Below are 21,503 nucleotides of genomic sequence, written 5' to 3'. Positions count from 1 at the left end.
ATGGGAATTGGAGCAGCCAAGCTGTCAGTTTTAGGGAGATGAGGGAGGGATGAAGAACTCCCGACGAATGAGTCAGAAGATCTGGCACTGGGTCCAAGATCCATGGTTCTTCCACTTGATACTTCTGCAGGAAGGGGAACTAAATCTGCTGAGGCCAAGATGGGGCTATCAAAATCACAGTCCTTCCCAGATGTTTGGCTTTCTGTATGAATTTGGGAATTAGGGGAATTGGCGAGAAGGCATATAGGAGGCCCGGGGGCCAATCGTGTACGAGCGCATCCCTCGGGTTGCTCCCCGGTGGGGGATAAAGGGCAAAGTAGCTACTGCATTTGGCATTCATCAGAGATGCAAATAGGTCGCATCAAGGCTGGCCCCATCTGTGGAAAATCTTGTCCGCCACCTGTTTGAGAGACCACTCGTGAGGCAACAGCATGGTCCTGCTTACCTTGTCCGCTATCACGTTGGATGACCCCGGGATGTGCGTTGCTATCAGAAAGCATCTGGTGGATACAGCTCATTGCCAAATTCTTAGGGCCTCTCGGCATAAGGGATACAATCTGGTTACCCCTTGCTTGTTGATGTACCAGACTACTGACGGTGTCCGTCTGGATAGCAACTGTACCTGGAGGAAGAGAGTCGTGAAAGTGTTGCAACACCAGGAACACAGCTCTCAGCTCTAGGACATTTATATGCAAATGTGATTCCATGTTTGACCAAGTGCCTTGGACAGTCTTTCCCTGAATTAGCCCCCCCTCCACCCTATCAGGGAAGTATCCATGGTCACTGTGGCTTTGGGTTGGGGAAGAACAAAGAGACGCCTGATTATCACTTGGTCGCTGTTCAGCCACCAACTGAGATCCTTCTTGCAAAGGTTCGTTAACTGGATCTCGTGAGACATGGGCAGTCATTTGTAAGACCACTGTGCGAAGAGCAGCCACTGGAGTATCCACATGCGCATGCGCCCTAATGGGACTGCTATCAGTGTGGCTGCCATTGTGCCCAATAGCTGCAATATCTGGAACGCAGGAGCTTTGTTTCGGACCAACAGACTGGATAATTGACTTTTTAGAGATACGATTCTTGCTTGAGGCAATCTGATCCTTGAATTGACGGTGTCCAGTTCTGCTCCTATAAATGTAATATGTTTACAGCAAACAACACGTACAGACTCACCACGGAGAAAGGAGGCACCGCACCAAGTAAAGTCCAGTAACGAAACTTTTATTCCAAAAAACGACTACAGGAAAAATATATGCTTCTTCAGATCTTAAAGAATGGTAAAACTGCTTTATAAATGATGCATCAAACAATTATACAATTAAGCAATTAATTAAAAAAAGCAAACAGGTTAATGGGCAACCTGCCAAATACAAGCCCTGCAGTCAACTCACATTTCCATTAAAAAAATATGTCAGAAAAAAGCAAAAAAAATGTAATATGTTGCGAGGGCAATAACGCCGATTTTTCGAAGTTTAAGGTTATGCCCAACTGGGAACAAAGGCTTATGGTGTAGTCTCTTGCTTGGATTAGTTGATGCCTGGAGGTGGCGGTGAGGAGCCAGTCGTCCAGATATGGAAACACCCGGAATTCCAAACATCTCAGGTGAGCTGTGACCACTTTCACATATTTGGTGAACACCCTGGGGGCTGTGGTGAGACCAAAGGGCAGGGCTCTGAACTGGTAATGACTGGCCCCCAGCCAGAAATGCAGGTGATCTCTGGATGATCTGTCCATCTTGATGTGGTAGTAAGCATCCTTGAGATCTATAGAGCACATCCAATCGCCCATTGCTAAGAAAGTACAGTTTTGTACCTACCATAAATGTAGATGTTAGAGTGTATATACTGCTGCAGTCATCACACTTGGGTTATCCTGCCGTCAGGCGGTCCCGCAGTCGGCCGAATCCCAGTCTTGGTCCAGCATCGTTTGTCGTCGCTTCTTCCCTGACGTCAGTGCAACAGAGGGATAAAAGAGGCAGCCAACGCCATTTTCTTCTGTTTTTCTTGCCCCAGATGTCAGGTGCCCCCAACTAGGAAGGCAATACAAATAACTATGCAAAAATACCTTAGTAGATAAACAACAGTACTAGCTGTTAGCAAATACACCATATAGACATGCATCCAATAGATTTATGTACATGGAGTTATGACTAACACCCTGGTATGTAGAGGGGGTGGTGGGAGTGTAACCTGGACTGCAGCAGTATATACACTCTAACATCTACATTTATGGTAGGTACAAAATTGTACTATGTTCATCGTGTTATACTGCTGCAGTCATCACACTTGGGTTGAATCCCAAAGCTATGGATGGGTGGCTGGTACTAAACTGGGTTAGGTGAAGCTAGGATGCCCTGCAGAACTGCAGTGGCAAAACCAGCTCTGGTTTTTGAGTATAATGGAAGGTGGTAGTGCTTGGTAAAGGTGTGCACTGAACTCCAAGTAGCTGCCTCCAGAATGTCCTTGGTTGGAACCCCCCCTGAGAAAGGCTGCCGAGGTTGCTGTAGCCCTGGTACAATGGGACCTAATATTAACAGGCACTGCTTTCCCATGGTACGAGTAGCAAAAGCGGATACAATGTGCTATCCATCTGGAGATGGTCTGTTTTGAAATAGCCTTTCCTTGTGAACCTGCAGCATAGGATACAAAGAGTTGGTCAGTTTTTCTGAAGGTCTTTGACTTATCCAAATAGTAACGTAGCTGTCTGTGAATGTCCAAAGACTGAAGGAGTCTTTCTCCTTTATTCTGGGGGTTTGGATAAAAGGTGGGTAAATGAATGGTCTGATTCAAAGCCACACTGGATACTACCTTTGGCATAAAGGTAGGGTTAGTTCGTAAAGAGACTCTGTCCTGATGGAAAATGATGAAAGGTTCCACTGCCATAAGTGCCTGTAGTTCTGAGACCCTGCATGCTGAGGTGATAGCCAGCAACAGAGCTGTTTTCCATGACAAGTATTGTAGTTCTGCTGAGAAGGCTGGTTCGAAAGGAGGCAGTGTTAATTTTTCTAAAACAAAGTTGAGGTCCCAAGCTGGCGTTGGGGGTTTTCTGGGGGGGGGTCTTATATTCTTAACTCCTCTGAGAAATTGCCTTAGTAAAGGGTGTGAGAAAATGGGAGGATCCGTATTATATTTAGCTGAAATGGCTGAAGCATGGATCTTAATGGATGAGAAAGAAAGGCCTTTGTGTAGTATCTCAGTTAAGTATTGCAGTATTTGAGGAATGTTTGGTATCCAAGGATTTTGGCCTTTAGCCTGGTTCCATGCACAATTCCATTTGTCCGAGTAAGTTTTTCTGGTGCTGGGCCTCCTGGCCTCCAAAATGACATTCAGGACGTCCTTTGAGAGAAGTGTTGATTGATAATTCAAGGTATTCTCCATGCAGCTAAATTTAAAGTCCTGAGCTGACTGTGAAGGATCTGAAAGTTTTGCTGAGTCAACAGAAGTGGGAATTGAGGCAAGATCCATGGAGGGCTGTGAGTCAAGGTCCTTAGTAATGGGTACCAGTGCTAACGTGGCCAGTCCGGAGCAATGAGGATCATTTGTGGTCTCTCTGATCTGACTTTCAGTAATACCTTGGTCAAGAGAGGTAGTGGTGGGAAGGCATAGACTGTCAATGCTGTCCAACTGAATGATAGGGCATCCACTTTCCAGGCTAGGGAATGATAAGTCCTTGTGCAAAATTTCTGTAGTTGGCAATTGTTGGGGGGAGGCAAATAGATCTATGTCTGGGCGTCCCCACCTTTGAGTTATCATTGAAAATAACTTGTGGGTGTAGTCTCCACTCGTGAGGATCTGCCAAATTTCTGCTTAATTCATCTGCCAATATGTTTTCCTTTCCTGGCAGGAATTGTGCTTGCAGTTGTACTTGGTAAGTCAATGCTGTGTTCCACAAGGTCATTGCCTGTCTGCATAAAGGGTAGGAGTGTGTTCCTCCCTGTTTTTATGTACCACATAACTGTGGTGTTGTCTGTCCTTATTAGTAGTTGTCCTGGATGCAAGAGGTCCTTGAAGGCTGTCTGTGCATTTTGCACAGCTAGCATCTCCTTTTGGTTGGTGTGTAGATGCATTTGTTTTGCAGACCATTTGCCCTGTATGCACTGTCCTGCCATGTGTGCTCCCCAGGCTTGGTCTGAAGAATCTGTTGTCATAGTTTGGTTTGCTGGAGGTAAGACAAAAGGAAGACCCTTGTTTATTTGACATACTTGAGCCCACCATAGGAACTCTTTTTGAAGGCAGGGAATGAGTGGTATACTTGTTTCGAGGCTGTGCCTGTGTTGAGTCCATACACTTTTCAGGTACCATTGTAATTTCCTCATATGCAGCTTTGCATGTGGAATTAGTTGAATGCAGGATGCCATGAACCCCAAAGCCTGCAGGATTTTCCTTGCAGTGAGCTGGGTAAAAGTTGCCATCTTTTTGAAGTATTGAGTCAGTTGTTTTTGTTTGTCCGGCATGAGATAAGCCATCTGGGCCGCTGTATTTAAGCTGGCACCCAGGAATATTATGTCTTGTGAGGGTATTAGCTTTGACTTCTTTTTGTTTACTGTTTCTCTAGGCAATTTAGCAGCTTTGTTACAAATGCCAGATGCTGTAATAGAATGGCCTTGCTGTCCGCTTGGCTCAGGCAGTCGTCCAGATATGGATACATTTGTATTCCCCGTTGTCTGCAGTATGCAATTACTGATGCCAGGCATTTCGTAAATACTCTGGGCGCAGTAGATAAGCCAAAGGGCAATGCAGAGAATTGATAATGCATTGTACCTGCCAAAAATCTGAGGTATCTTCTGCAATCTTGTCTGATAGGGACATGCAGGTATGCCTCTGAGGGCCAACGTTACCAGCCACGACTCCTTGCCCAGCATGGGAAGAAGCTGCTGTAGTGTGAGCATTTTGAATTTGGGTACCTCCAGGTATGTGTTTAGAACTGTGAGGTATAAAATGGGTCTCCAGGCTTTGTCCTTTCTTGGTACTAGAAATAGTCTTGAGTAAAAACCTTGACCTTGCTCCTTTGTAGGTACCTTCTGAATTGCTTTCATATCCATGAGAGCTGAAATTTGCGTTTGTGCCTCTGCCCATTGGTTTGGAGGCAGATTTGGCATGTTCTTTACCAGTATGCCTCTCATCCGTGGTAAAGTTTGAAAATGAAATCTGTAGCCTCGGGTAATAATATCCAGAACCCATTTGTCCTTTGTTACGATGCGCCAATTTTGCGGAAATAGAGCCAGTTTTCCTCCCAAAAGTGCTGCCAGGGCAATTTTGCTTGGCAGGTGAAGAGGGAAGTCATTGTGTTTGTTTACTGAAGGGTTGAGATCTTTTGTCTCCAACTCTGAGTTGTTGTATGCCATTGTCTAGGCCTGAAAGAACCTTGTGGCTGGCCTCTGCCCCTTGGGTGTCTGTATCTACCCCTTTGGGGTCTGTCTGATGCAGGAAAGGACCAGTTTTTGATGGCCAGTTTCTGCTGAAACGAGGAGGTTGTACCTGTGAAAAAATCTTTAACTGTCTGCATAGATTTTGCCTTTTCTTCCATTTTTTTTAAACTTCCTCTGCTTTGACACCAAATAACACATCTTTCTGCAATGGAGCATCTAATAACTTTGCTTTGACATGTTCTGGTAAGGCTTGCTCTTTTAGCCAAGCATGTCTACGTATTACAGATCCTGTGACAGCTGCTCTACATGAGGCTTCCAATGAATCAAAACCACACTGCAAGGTATGCTTTCCCACCTGTTCTGCTGCGTGCAGCAAATCCTGCATCTCTTTGAAAACAGGTTGATCTGTCTGAGGGATCATTTTCTGCTTTAACTGTGTAATCAAGTACTGCTGGTATTTTAGCATGTGGAATTGGCAGTTTAAGGCCCTCATGGCCAAAGTGGCAGACGTATACACTTTCTTCCCCATCTTTCTAATGCTCTGGAATCTCTTTCAGAAGGGAGTGGATTCTTAGCAGTAGAGGCCTTAACCCCTTTGGGACCCTGGGAAATGGTTTTGGGGTCTGCAACAGGGCTTTTGTATAGAAACTTATGAGAATCAGGAACTCGGTAGTGTCTGTCTGGTTTAGCTGGTGCAGGAGGTAAGGAATCTGGGTTAGATTAGATTTGGTGTAAACATCATCCAAAATGTCTAAAACTGGGGGAATTGCAAGGGGTCTATGCTGTGGAAGAAGAAGAAACTCACGGAGTCTTTTCTTAGAGTCAGAGTAATCTTGGCTTCCCAGTGGAAGTGTTCCCTCATGGTGTGCAAAGTTTCCCGAAAAGAGTAGTCTTCAGGGGGGGAGACAGAGGGAATGGACTCTTCAGCATCTGAGTCTTCATAAGGAGGGAAGGAATAATCCTGGTCCTCAGAGTTAGCTGAGGAAATGGATGCTTAGTCAGAGGAAGGATAATCTTTCTCTGAGTCTAGGCCTTTTGTCACGAGGGGCTTGGTTGCCTGTCCTTATCCTTGCGTTTTTTAATCATTGCTGATGTCAGTTGATCCGACGACATGATATAGTTAAATTTTCTGCCAAAGTAATGTCGGGCGAAATCTGCCTGACGCTTAATTGTATGTTTGTTGAACCTAGCACAAAACCGACAACCAGAGACGTCGTGGTCTGGGCCTAGGCAAGGAATACAATAAGAATGAAAATCCTTATGAGGTATTTGCTTCCCACAAGAAATGCAATTATTAACTTTGTCTGACATCGGTCTAAGGCAAGAAAAGTTTTCCCAACGAGGTACTTAGCTTTAGAGAAGACTTTGGGCTGAAATTCGATTCGAAAATCTCAGGAGCTAGCCGACCGGCAGTTGCGAACTGCTTCTGCTTCGGGCACCGCGCGGCAAGAAAGACTGAAGAAAATGGCATCGGCTGCCTCTTATCCCCCTGTCGCACTGACGTCAGGGAAGAAGCGACGACAACCGATGCCGGACCAAGACTTTGGGATTCGGCTGACTGCAGGACCGCCTGACGGCACAATAACCCAAGTGTGATGACTGCAGCAGTAAAACACGATGAACATCGGAAGAATCGATTGAAGCGTGACCATCTGGAACTTTTCCTTCTTGACGAAGGTGTTGAGTTTGCCGAGTTCCAGTATGGGCCGCCAGTCCCCCGTTTTCTTTGGAACTAAAAAGAACCTTGAGTAAGTTGGTCCGCCGGGACTGGCTGAATGACTCTTGTCTAGTAGTTTTCAGATTTCTATAGCTGCTAGCTTTCTCAGACTGGGTGAAACGTCTGGAATCCTTGTACACATTGGGGGGGGGGGGATTTTTGTACAGGGAATGTAATAACCTCTGGCAATGATGCTTTTCACCCAAGAATCCGTTGTAATGTTTAGCCAGGCGTTTGGGTATAGAGCCAAGCGACCCCCGACTGCCTCCAGGGAAGGATAGCCGGGCTTCCTTTCAGGAACGCTGATAGGGCTTACCAGAGAACTGCTCCCTGTCGTCCTGGTTTTGCGGACCGCCTCTGCCATTTGGATGGCGTCTTCCGTTTCTGTCCCCTCCTCTGCCCCTAGAGGGGGTATTCAGTAGGTGTGGATTGGAAAGCTCCTTGGGGTTTTCGGAACCACATTTTTCCACTTCATTGCCCTTTGGCGTATGGTTTAGTTCGAGTGGAAAAACGGACTCCTACAGCAAACAGAGTCTTTCCTTCTTGTTCACATCTAGTAAGTGTCTCCTTAACTTTGGGTCCGAATAAGGCGGACTCATCGAATGGGGTACTGATGAAGGAAGATTTGAAGGCTTCCACAAAGGAGCAAAGGTGCATCCAGGACCGTCTCCTAAGAGCTATCGCTGAGCCTGCCACCCTACTCGATCCATCAGCAGTATAAGAAATGAGTCACATGGATGAGTTTACTATCGAATTGAGGGTGTTGAGTTGTGCAGTCACCTTCTCAAACTGCATCAGCTGTGTTACCCTGGAGAACATTTCCCAGCTCTTTAAGGAGATCTCGTTGAAGGCACGTAAAATGTGTCAAGTAGTTGAGCGACCTCATTGAAAATGCCGCAGAACTAAATATGCGTTTCCCATACCTGTTCATCGTCCTAGAATCCCTATTAGGAGGATGGACAGAAGACGACGTTTCAGACATCTCTTTCTTGGTGGCTGCCGCCACCACCATTGCATCAACCGGGACTCCCTTTGTAAGAAAAGCCTTATCAGTAGGGGAAGTAATAAACTTGTTGGGCCTCCGAGGGACCGGTTCCACTGAGTCAGGGACTCCCACGCCCTTCAAGCAACCAGCTCCATCAATTCGTCGAAGGGCGGGGTAACCCAGGAGGTGGATGTTTGAGATCCAAAGGCCTTCAGGAGGACAGACTCACCCTCAGTAGGGGTAAGGGACTGCCAATCACCCCTCTGTCTTAAGATCTCAAAAATGTCTGCAAATGAGACATCCTCTGAGGGGGATCGTGGGGACCCTTCTGATTCCTCCAAGTCGGTATCCGATGACAGGGATTCCTGTGGGGAATCCAAGTGCCTCCTCTTGCACAGTCTCTTCCTAAGTACATCGGTGGGAGCATCCGGTGAAGTCCCTAAAGAGGGGCTGCCCAATGGGGATACCGGAGGCCCTGGATCTCGACGCTTGGTGGGGACCTGTGGGGAAGAGGTAGAACGAGGCCCTTTAAGGGGAGGGGAATACAGATCCGAGGAGGTAGTGGTCTTAGCAGACATGACCTTCCTCATGGCATCGAAGGCACCAGAATCTCGGTCCAAGAAGTCTGTCGCCTCCGAAGATGCCGGCAGCTCTCCCCGAACTGAGGCCCCCCCGCTCCTATCCAGAGAACCGAGTCAAAGCCACCTGCGCCAAAGCCCCGAGGGGAAGGGTCGGAACAGAGGTATCTGTTAGACTTTCCACCCCGGAGCCAGCGAGGGACAGTCAGCCCCGAGACTCCCCAGTCGGAACAGAGAAGATCAAGGTCGATAGAGCCGAGGGAGGTGGATCAAACCTCTGCTCCGAGGGCTCTACCAACATAGATTCCGCCTACCCCAGCTCCGAGAACTCGAGAGGCTTCGGAGGAGGAGGGGGAGAAATTATGGCTGGGGTTTCAGGCTTCGAAGCAGAGTGGCTTGAAGTGGACAGCATTTTGGCCAGGGCCGGGTTCTCTAAGAGCCTCTTAACCACTTGGTCCAGGTCCACATCAGAAAGCCTCGAAAAATGCATCGAGGGATGGGTCGAAGGTGGTATCGATTGAAGAATTGGAGACTGAGGAGTCTCCAATATCGAATCCACAACTGGGCTCAGAGGTAGAGGATCGATACACGGCTCCAAAGGCTGTGGAGCCGATGCACGAACCATAGTAGAGGAACTCGGAGCCTGTGACTTGGGCTCCGAGGATCCCTTGGAAGACTTTGACCCCTTTGAAGCCTTGGAAGAGAGGTTGGCTTTGTCTAAAGTAGCCTGAAAATCAGGCTTCAGAAGTCCCCTATCTACCAGCTTCCTGCGCCTTTCCAAGAGAACCCTGGCACTAAAGAAGTGGCAGATAGAGCACACCTCTTGTAGGTGGAACAGAGGCTAAACAGTACACAGAGGTGGAGTGGTTGTCTGTAACCGACATCTTTTGACCGCACCCACACCTTTTGAATCCTGACTTTTCTTTCTGAGACATATTTAACAATAAAAATTCAGGTCCCTGAATTTTAAGTATAACAACAAAACAGTGTAAATATTACTATAACACTAATTTAACTCAGAACTAACTTGTTATAGGATATAATGTAAGTATATATATAAGTAAATATCCACAGATTATAAAGGATAAATAAAGGAGAGCACACACACACACACACACACACACACACACACACACACACACACACACACACACACACACACGACAGAGCCCTGTCACGCCCAAACAGAAAAGAGAGGCCTAACAGCCCTGAATAGAACTACTTCAAAAAAAAAAAATGTTTAAACTAGAGTTAAACAGGCAAAAGCCCAATACTATAGATAACATTTCTAATTTTAATGATATATAATACTATTATAGAAAAACTTCTAATAATATTGAAAAAATTAAGTCACTGGCCCGAGCTTCCTCCAACGAGCTGCAGATCCGTTGCAGCGGCAAACTAGATTTGCGGATTTACAGTAGAGCATCATGGGATATACACTAGGTCTCGAGCTTCTCAGAGTCTGAGCTTGAAAAGCAGCCGACTCGGAGCAGAGGGATCGGCTCCGAACCCATGTGCAAGAACAAAACGGTTTCAGAGGGGAGGGGGGGCCCAGAACATAAACGGCCCTGACCCAAATGCTGTCAGAAAAATGGATTCCTCACAAGTTGGGGGTTGGACAGACAATCCCCCCTTCTGTTTTAGGATTTCAAGGATGTCTCCAAAGTAGACATCACGTGGAGATCGGGGGAGACCAGTTTCCCTCATTGAAGTCCATGTCCTCAGTTAAAGACTTCATAGGAGAGTCCAAGTGCCTCTTCTTACACTTCTCTTCCAAGACATATCCTCCTCAGGGGAGGATTCAGAAGAGGCAGGGACCCCTCGGGGTTGAGATGCCATCTGAAGGCCTCGGGGTGGCTGACCCTACATAGGATGAACAGGATCAGGTGCCAAAACAGGGACGGGTTGCGAAGTACCCAGCAGCGAGGGAGAAAAGTCTCTGGGAGTGGAGAGAGCCCCCTACCACCTGGAAGGCCAATGGGGTAGAGAAAGCCAACCCCTCCCCTGTGGGAGCCAAAACAATCTGCAACAGAGCGGTTGAACTTTCCCCGGCCACCGGTCTCCCAGACAGTACCAGACCCGAGCTGTCCAATGCCAAAACCCCAGACTAGACCTCCTGCCCAGGGACCTGGCGAAAACATCCCGAGACCGGGACCCACTACAGTCTGACTTGATGGAGGAGTCAACAGCACCACAACAGCCTGCTTTGTTGACATCTCCCTAAAGTCTTTTGAAACTTTGAAACAGAGTCCCGAAACCAGTTGGGTTGGGAGAAGGGAAACAGTCCTGGGCTGAAGATGCCAGCAACCCTATTTCCATTAGGGCCCTCAAGAAGCTGCACAATCATTCTGTCCATGACTGCAGGTACGATACTTCTACAGGACCTAGAAGATGCGGAGGAGTGAGTGGGTTTAGTGGAGGATCCAGGTCTGGATCTTAGACTAACCCTATGGTGCCTCAGACCTGAGGTTAGGCTCAGAGGTCTATATAGTTGCATCTCTCACATGTCACCAGCTGAACAGGGGAAAGCCACCACACTAGGATCAGAGTTCAGAGTCAGAAGGGGTGGTTCATCCAGCAAAAGTACAGGATCCGACGAACACATTGGATCTGAACTACGGTCAGAAAGAAGTCTTAGGCTCAGAGTCTACTCGTTGTTTTGACGGATCCAAAGGTGTTTGATCTGAAGGAGGCCTGAATCCTACTTTCGGATCCAGAGACCTAGAATCCGACACAGCAGAGGCCAATCTCAGATCTGGAGACTTATGATCCAAAGACTCAGGCCTTTTCAGACAGCAAGAAGGAGAAGTTCCTGGGGAGGGCTTTCCTCTTGCCTTCCTGAGAGACAGAGGAGGGAGAGGACCCAGAAATGAAGGGGCCTCCCTGGATGATGCCTTTCGACAAAAGCTTGTTTTGGCAGTCGGCCAAAGCTCGAGGGTTGAACGCAGCACAGATATAGCCTTCATTCTAGAGATGGCCGGCCCCGAGACAATATACAAAGTTCAAGTGGCTGTCTGAGTTGGGTATTTTGCGCCCACATGAAGAACAACTCTTGAAGCCGGACGGCTTCTGACATAATGACTGCTACAACAAGTGCACTAACAACCTACAAAGAGTAACCTAAAAGTTAAAGCTATAACGCTACCACAGTTAGACAGGACCTATAAAAAATATTAAAGATAGAGAAATGGTGTCAAACACCATACTTAGGAGGAGGGTTGAACTATAAAGTAAACCAAAGAAAGCGGGAAGGGAGGTAGGAACTACCCAATCTATTACCTAAAAGTCTAAACTTAAACTTAAAATATCCAAGAGAAAAAAACGGAAAAATTGCACCTTAAAGACGTTTTAAACTCTCCTACATGCTCAAGCCAAAGAACCTCACCTAAACGACCACGCGGCATACAAGATCTGGGGAGGAACTCGAGCCTTAGATCTTGCTTGGAGACTTTTGCCAGTCAGAACAGAGTACCCATTCGTGAGGATAAGACTATTTCAAAATTTAAATATTTTGTTAGGGCGCTTAATTTAAAAATAATGTTTCAGAATAATGATGATACTGCTAATTCACATTTTAGGCGTTCTAGTATTTTTGTGCCTTTTTATCATGATGTAGTAAAGCTATCTGAATGTGCAGTAGAAAGAGATATATGTGCTGTATACAAAAGAGAAAATGAGTTCTTTTTACAATCTTACTAAAGAGGAGTATGCAGCAATCACAAGATTGATAAATAACACTGATATAGTAATTAAACCCGCCGATAAGGGCAATGAAATAGTAGTTATGGATACACCTTATTACTCTAGTACTATGATTGATCTGCTCTCTGCTACAGATTATGTTAAGGTTACTAAACATGAACAAATTGTTACTGTTAACCATGTGTTAAAAAGTTTACATGACTTGTGTATTGAAAAGATAAAGGTTAACTAGAATATTTGATAGTAAAAAACCCTAGGGTATCAGTTATTTATGGAATGCCAAAGCTCCATAAATCTACTATCACTTCACCAATGAGACCCATCGTTTCAGGCCATGGTTGGGTAACAGAACCAGCCTCAAAGTTTTTGAGGTTACAATTAAGACAGAATTTTGAAAGAACAGGTACTATTTTAAGGGATACAAATGACTCCCTATAAAGTTATATGAGTGTAAACAACTTAAGATTGTTTTTTGTGACAGTGGACGTTGACTGTTTATTCACAGTTATACTGACAGATATAGGAACACAGTCAGTTGAAGAATTTTTATTGGAGTTTACATACAGAGTATGAGCAACACTACATAAATACTTTGTGAAATTTTATCCCTAGTGCTTCAGAATAATGTAATTTTGTTCCAAACACAAATGTATAAGCAAATGACAGGTGTAGCAATGGGTACACACCTGTTGCAAATACATTTGCAAACACAGTCATGCACATATGGGAACACAAGCTAGTTTTATCTTCTAAGAACCCCTTTTTTGAAAATGTCTTATTCTACCGCTGTTTTGTAGATGACCTATTAACTGTATGGAGAGGAGATGAAAATGTTTTTAGTTTATGAGTACATTTCAAAAACGTGAATTTTTGAGTTTTAAAAATATTTTGCTTTAGATAAGATCAACTTTTTAGATAAGATCAACTTTTTAGATATTACCATTTGTAAAAATCTGACAGGATCTATTGATACTTGTTTATAAAAGAAACCAGTTAAGAGGAATGGTTTATTACACAGAACTAGCATGCACCTTCAGTTCACCTTGAGGAATGTAATGAATAACCAGTTACTAAGAGTAGCAAAGCTAAATACAACTCTATGGATGAGCAGATTAAAAACATGACAGTAGATTTTATAGAAACAGTTTATAATAGGGTGAAGTTAAGGCTGCACGAAAAGAGATTAGATCATGAAATTCTTTAGCAAAACCTATACCTTGAAACATGCTATGAATAATACCAAACATATTGTAAGTATTGCCAGATGTATTTTGACTTACAATAAAAACAACTTTGCTGTTAAGCAGATTATATGTAAATACTGGCACGTACATCAGGATGTCCCAGAACTAATTTTGTCACCGATCAACTTAGATTTTCACATAAGAGAAACACAAAACTCGAAAATAGAAGTTATGTCCTTACCATAACGTTCCATGTGGAGTGTTCATCTCGCCTTTATTCTTACACATGGGTTCGGAGCTGATCCTCGGCTCCCTCTTGCAAGCTCTGCATCGAGAAGAAGCTCGAGACAATCTAATACCCACAATCCCCCTCTGCCTTTACCTCAGATCTAGTTTGCAAGCAAACCAATCTACAGAATAGCACATTCATGCTTACATCACATATGTACAGAAAGAATCTACACAACTATATATATATATATATATACCAAACAGACACATATAAATATATATATATATGCCAACTATGTACACAATATTGTAACAGTAGCAGAATGCTCCTGGCCAGGCATCAAAGAACGTTCTTCCTAAGGGTGGGAGGGTGGGACTGTAAGAACAAAGGCGAGATGAACACTCCACATGGAACGTTATGGTAAGGACATAACTTCTATATGTGATAGTGTTCAATCTGTTCTTACACATGGTAGCTCCTTGTTCCTGAGGAACTCACGGGAGGACGTTCTTGAGCACAGTGGAACCAAAGGTTGCCCTGTCCCTAGAAACCTTGTCTACCTTATAATGAGAAATGAATGTATGTGGCTCAGACCAAGTAGCAGCTGCACAAATAGCATCCAGTGGCAGGCGAGCTGCATGAGCCAAAGATGTAGACACTGACCTTGTGGAATGTCCTTTGGGTTTGTGTAAAAGGGTTTGATTTGAAGAATCGTAGACATAGATTATACAATCCGTTAACCATTTAGAAAGAGTTCTTTTGGTAACTGCAAGTCCTTTCCTGCTATCAGCAAAAGCCACAAAGAGTTGATCTGTTTTTCTGTGATCTTTTGTTCTATCCAAATAAAATCTTAGCTGTCTGTGAACATCTAATTTGTGTAACATATATTCCATTTTGTTGGAGTGGTTTTTGAAGAAAGTGGGTAATTCAATGGACTGATTAATATTGTTAATAGAACACACTTTAGGGAGGAAGGATGAATTGGTTCGAAGAGAAACTCTGTCAGAGTGAAAGATCAAATAAGGGTGCTTGATGGAGAGAGCCTGAAGTTCAGATACTCGCCTAGCGGAAGTAATGGCTACTAGAAAGAGAGTTTTCCAGGATAAAAATTTTAATGGGCAAGAAGAGGCAGGTTCAAAAGGGGGCAACATTAATTTAGATAACAATAAGTTTAGACTCCAAGGTGACGTAGGAGATCTGACCGGTGGTCTAATATGAAAAACTCCTTTTAAAAAGGCTTTACAAAGTCTGTGAGCCATAACAGGAGCTCCACATTCTTCCACATGGAAATTGCAAATGGCAGCCAATTGAACTCTTAGTGTAGCAGGAGAAGCACCCTGATGGAATAAGTCCGTTAAGAACTCTAATATCTTATTCAAAGGAGCTATAAAGGGATCCACATGGTGTGTATTCGCCCAGAATACAAATCGCTTCCATTTGCTAGCATATGTTTTAGTAGTGGAAGCTTTATGCGAAGCCACCAATATACCCTGGACTGCTGGTGACAAAGATCAGACCTGGCTAAGTTGGGAATTGGAGCAGCCAAGCTGCTAGATGGAGGGACAGGAGGCGGGATGGGGAACCCCTGACAGTCAATAGGTCTGGCTCTGGGTCCAGAATCCAGGGTCCCCGAATGCAGTGTATCTTCAGGAAGGGAAACCAAATTTGTGAGGCCAGAATGGGGCAATGAGGATTATCGTCCTGTGTAGGTTCCTGGCTTTCTGGAGAAACTTTGATATCAGAGGAAATGGAGGAAATGCGTACAGGAGTCCCAATCGTAAACCAGTGCGTCCTGGGGACTTCCCTGGAGGGTAATAGGGCAAAGAAGCTCCTGCATTTGGCATTCATTGGAGATGCAAACAGATCGCAGGAAGGCTGGCCCCACGCGAAAAATCCTTTCGCCACTGACTGTTTTAGAGACCACTTGCGGTAACAGAATTGCTCTGCTCAGCCTGTCGGCTATGACGTTGGATGACCCGGGATGTGCGTTGCTATTAGAAAGCGACCCGTGGACTCCGCCCACTGCCAAATTCTCATGGCCTCTCTGCATAGCTGATAGGACTTGGTTCCCTGCTTGTTTATGTACCAGACTACCGACATGTTGTCCGTCTGAACTGCAATAGTCCCTAGAGGAAGAAGGGGAGCAAAGTGTTGCAACGCTAGAAACACTGCCCTCAACTCTAGAACATTGATGTGCAGATTGTACTCCAAATTGGTCCATTCGCCTTGGACTGTGTCCCTGAAAGATGCCCCCCCACCCTATCAGGGAAGCGTCCGTGGTCACCGTAACTGTGGGCGTGGGTAGCATAAACGGTCTCCCCTTGGAAAGGTTGCACGTTTGAAGCCACCAGTTTAGATCTTTTTGCATGTCTTTGTTATAAGAATCTCGTGTGTTAGAGGTAGTTGTTGAAACGACTATTGTGCAAACAGCAGCCATTGTAGGACTCTCATGTGCAGCCTTCCAGGGAATTGCAATAAGGAGGCTGACATGAGGCCCAACACCTTCAGTACTAGTTTTGCAGGAGATTTCCTTGACAAGAGTAGAAGGCGTATATGAGTCTGAAGTGATAATATCCTTTCTGGGGAAGCCTCAGAGTCAACTGGCGTGTGTTTAATTCTGCTTCTATGAACAAGATATTTTGTGATGGCTGAAGTAAGGATTTTCCGAAGTTCGGAAATCCCTAGGTGAACACACAGTTGAAGAACAAAGTCTCTGGCCTGTAGTAGTTGGCCGGGTGGTGGCAGAAAGGAGCCAGTCGTCGAAACACCTGGAATCCTGGCGTCTCAAGTGAGGCGCTACCACTGCCATGCATTTGGTGAAGACCCTGGGGGCTGAGGTCAGACCAAAGGGCAGGGCTCGAAATTGAAAGTGACTGGCCCCTAGCCGGCGCAGATGATCTCTGGATGCCCTGGCCATTTTGATGTGGTAGTATGCATCCTCCAGATCTATTGAGCACATCCAGTCGTCCTTCTGTAAGAATGGAAGGATCGATTGAAGCGTGACCATTCGAACTTTTCTTTCGAAGGTATTGAGGTAGCTTAGGTCCAGAATGGGCCTCCAGTCCCTGTTTTCTTTGGAACTAAAAGAACCTTGAGTAAGTCCCGAATCCTTGCTGGTCCGCTGGGACTGGTTGGATGACTCTTTTTCTAGCAGCTTTGAAATTTCTATAGCTGCTGGCTCTCACAGATGGGGCGGTACATCTGGGAGTCTTTGGGATGGGATGAGATAGGAAGGGTATGTTGTAACCTCTGGTAACCACGCTTTTACCCACTTGTCTGTAGTTATATTTTGCCAGGCCTGAGGGTATAAAGCTAAGCGACCCCGACTGCCTCCAGAGCAGGACAGTCGGGCCTCCTCTCAGGAGTGCTGGAAAGGTTTACCAGGAGTGTCTCCCTGTCACCTTGATGTTGCGGACCCCTCTGCCGCCAGGGTGGCGTCTTCCACCTCTGCCCCTCCTCTGCCTCTAGAGGGGCATCACCCTGTGTGCCTGGGAAAGATCCTTGGGGTTTTGAAACCACATTTTTCCACCGCGTTGCCCTTTGGGGTATGGTCTGGTTGGGGTGGAAAACGGACTCCAGCAGACAGAGTCTTTCCCTCCTGTTCACACGGGTAAGGGTCTCCTTTACTTTGGGGCCAAAGAGTGGCACCGTCAAATGGGGCGTTTGTAAAGGAAGACTTGAAGGCTTCCAAAGGAGCATAAGCGCATCCAGGATTGTCTGCGAAGAGCAATCGCTGAAGCTGCTGCCCTACTCGAACCTTGAAATCAGCCTCATGGACGAGTTAACAATGGATGTTAGGGTATTAAGTTGCGCTGTCACTTTCTCTGAGACAGCTGCATCGGTAGTACCCTGGAGGGTATCTCCCAACTCTTTGACTAGATCCCTCTGTAGGCGTGTAAAATGGGTCAAATAGTTCAGGGATCGCATGGAAAAAGCCGCTGAACTAAAAGCTTCCCGTATCTATCCATCGTCCTAGAATCTTTATTAGGAGGATGGACAGAAGACTCCGACATCTCCTTTTTGTGGCTGCTGCCACCACCATAGCTACTGGAACTCCTTTTGTAAGGTAGGACTTGTCCTGAGGTGCCGTGATGTATTTATTAGGTTTCCTTGGAACTGGTTCCACTGTGTCAGGAGCCTCCACGCCCTTGAGCAATTAGTTCCATTAGGGCGGAGTGACCCAGGAGGAGGAGCACCAAATGCCTTCAGCAGAACTGACTCATCCTCAGAAGGGGAAGGGACTGCCAGTCACCTCTCTGCTTCAGGATCTCCAATATGTCCGAAAAGAGACATCTTCCGAAGGTGAATTAGGGGACCCCTCTGACTCATCTAAGTCAGTATCAGATGTCAAGGATTCCTGTGGAGAATCCAAGTGTCTCCTCTTACACAATCTCTTCCTAGGGACTTCTTGGGGAGCATCCGAAGAAGCCTCGGAGGAAGAGGGGGCACCCTCCAGGGGTGGCTGAGACACTGGTGCCCGACGCTTGGATGTGGCCGTGGGTGCAGATGAAGACAACGGCCCTTTATGGGGAGGAGGTTGCTTCCACTGATGTGGTTGTCTGGGTAGACAACACCTTCCTCATCAGGTCGAGCGCCCCGGGTCCCGATCGAAGAGTCCCCGGTTCGAAGAAATGGGAAGAATCCCAACACGGGCACGAAGGCATCGACCCGAGGGCGAATCGATCCGCCGAGGCCCGAGGGAGAGTCGGAACACGTCGGTTCGACTCGGCCCCGGAACCAAGGACAGACCGTCGGCTCCGAGACTCCGGTATCGGTCCGGAGTCGAGGTGAGAGGAACAGACCGAGAAAGGATGGTTCTGGACCCGAGGGCTCCATAATCAGTAGATCAGCCTCTTCCGGCTCCAAAGACTGAATCGGTCTCGGAGGAGGAATGGATGGAGATACAGGAGGCCTTCAAGTTTCGACACCAACTGGGTGGAAACCGAAATAAGTTTGGAGAGGAATGCTCCAATAACTTCTGCACCACGATCCACATCGATATCCGAAAGTTTGGAGGAAGAACGGGTCGAAGGAACCGAAGACGGAGCCGACCTCAATAAGGTCGAGGAGGAGCTCCATCACCGGTTCCAAGACTCGAGGCTCAGGAACCGATACCAGTTGAACACTCGGCCCGAAGTCTGTGGAACCGGTGATCTAACCTTTGTTGAAGAGCTCGGAGCCGATGACTTGGGCTCGTCTTTGATTCCTTAGAGGACTTCGATGCCTGGTCAGAAGCATCCAGAGCCTCCCGGAAAGAAGGTTTCAATAGACCTCTGTCCATTAGTTTCCTGCGCCTATCTGTCATGACCCTCCCACTAAAAGAGTGACAGATGGAGCAGTCCTCTTGTAAGTGGAGAGGGCCAAGGCAGGGAACTATGGTTGTCAGTGACTGACATTTTCTGGCCACACTGACAACGCTTGAAACCTGACTTCACCTTCTCAGACATTATAGGAAAGAAAGACAAATCCAGTAAAATAGTCAAATCCGTTAAAGTTTGTCAAATCCGATAAAAATTGTCAAATCCGGTATAAAGTTTCCTCAACTAGGTAAATTATGAAGGGTGTAGGCCCCGAAAAATATTTAACCGATAAAATTAGTTAACGGTACCAATAACTCAACGAGACCACAACACAATCATACAGATAACACTGAAAAACATCAAATAGAAATAGAATCCTAATAAAATATAACAAAATAAAGTTATATCTTAGCTTAGACTCTCGAGCTAGCTCCCAACGATGCGTATGCAGCAGCGGCAAACTAGATCTGAGGTAAAGGCAGAGGGGGATTGTGGGTATTAGATTGTCTCGAGCTTCTTCTCGATGCAGAGCTTGCAAGAGGCCGGCACGGAGCTGAGGATCGGCTCCGAACCCATGTGTAAGAACAAACGGCGAGATTGAACACTATCACATCCTATGTTGTGCCATTAAGAACAACTCAACTACTGGTTTTCCAGTAATTCCACTAAAAGAAGCAAATATAAATGTGGTAATTGTGTTTTTGTAAACACAGATTCATAGGCAGGTACTAGGCTATTGGTCCTAGGGCCTACACAAGTCTAGCCAAAAAGGTACCATGGCTTTCGCCAACCAAGAAAATTATTTTCCTGTGCCCCTGTCTAACAGAGCCCCAGAGGTGATCCCCGGGGGTGACTTTTCTATTTCCTATCCAATCATCAAGATTTTTCTTGAAGAGTGCTAATGAGGAGCTTTGCTTGACAGATAAGTAAGTTTGTTCCAGAGTATGGGAAGTCTCCGGGACAGGAATCTATCCCTCCAGCATGTTCTATTTATTGTGGTGACAAGGTTTAGGTCCCCAGAGCGTGTAGCTCAGAGGTTTTGGGATTTCTTTAAGTGGAGCATGTCCAACAGCTCTGGGTTTGACATAGCTTTGTATGTTAGGCAGAAATCGCCTCTGAGTAAGCGATATGTGACGGAGTAAAGCTAGAGTTTTTTGAGACTGTCTGCGTAGGGCATCTGTTTGAGGCAGGTAATCCGCTTTGTGAGGTATTTCTGTGGCCTTTCCAGTTGCTGTAGATGTCTTGTGATGTACATACCAAAAGGGGCGTTGTATTCTATAATGGGTCTAATAAGTGACGAGTAGAGGGGAACAATGGCATCTTTTTTTCTGGATGAGAAACCTTTTGTGATGAGGTGTGCCAGGTAAAAGGATTTCCTGATTACTGTGGTGATGTGATAATCAAAGGAGAGGCTACTTTCCTCCTTTGTCCCAAGGTCCCTTATCACACTTTCGGTGTTCAGTAAACTACCAACTATGTGAGGAGAGATCTAGATAGGCTGTGTGAACCACCTTACCCTCGTCTACAGCTTTGGTGACCACTTCAAAGAAATATATCAGGTTTAGGAGACAAGACCTGCCTTTTACAAACCTGAACAGGGTGGGGTCCAGAGTTTGGAGATTACCAATGTTTTTGTTTATAAGGTCCATGATAAGTTCCATGGCCTTGCAAACCAGGCTAGTTAGGCTAATGGGGCAGTAGTTCCCAAGGTCCATGGTGACTCCCCCTTTGTGGAGTGTGATAACCGTCGTTGTGAGCCATTCATTGCGGACAAAGTCTGAGGTGAGGCTATGACTGAACATGGTGCTTAGGTGGGGTGCCCATTCATTCTGTAGTTCATGTAGAATGCAGCCTGGAAAGTTGTCAGGTCCCATGGATGCTGTGTTCTTGGCTTTGGATAGTGTGTTTTTTACCTGTGCAGCCATGATTACAGGAACTTTGCATTCTTCCGGTATAGAGATGAGCCCTTTAGGGGGTGAGAGAGGTAAACTTAGCACTGAACCCATCTGCCAGGATGCTGGCAATATCAGTTGGTTTTGTATATTTAGTGCCACTGTGCTGCAACTCAGAACAGATCTGAGTGTTGCCACTGAGATTCTTGACATAGCTATAGAATGCTTTTGTGGTTGTCTTTAGAATCAGTGGCAATTTTGTTTTCGTAACTAGCTTTGGAGGACTTTATGAGGGATCTCAGCTTCTTACCGAGACTAACCAGGGAGTTCCTCCAATCATGGGATTTTACTCTTTTTTGCAACAGTTTCTTTCTTCTGTTATAGAGTTAGTTTATGCCAGGGCATACAGACTTGTAAAACTTTTTCTCATCCTGTAACTGGTAAAGTGGTTGAAGTTAAAGCATAAGGGAATTGTAATGCCAGGTATCTAGTATAGCTAGTTAAATGTGACCAGTGTAACTGTTATTATGTAGGTAAGACTA

At 45.8% G+C, this 21,503-nt stretch overlaps 1 protein-coding gene across 1 annotated transcript in view; it reads right to left on the bottom strand.

Moving 5' to 3' along the window:
• Positions 1 to 21,503, bottom strand: part of PIKFYVE (phosphoinositide kinase, FYVE-type zinc finger containing) — a 3,858,188-nt gene that overhangs the window by 3,476,115 nt on the left and 360,570 nt on the right. The window contains 1 exon segment of the mRNA XM_044075403.1: positions 830 to 1,128. Coding sequence (XP_043931338.1) covers positions 830 to 1,128 — 299 coding nt within the window.

This window comes from Protopterus annectens, chromosome 6.part1, assembly GCF_019279795.1.
Source record: "Protopterus annectens isolate FY-2018-M chromosome 6.part1, PAN1.0, whole genome shotgun sequence".
Lineage (NCBI taxonomy): Eukaryota > Metazoa > Chordata > Ceratodontiformes > Protopteridae > Protopterus > Protopterus annectens.
Note: the sequence above shows the minus strand (reverse complement) of the source record. Positions and strands in the feature narration are given on the sequence as shown.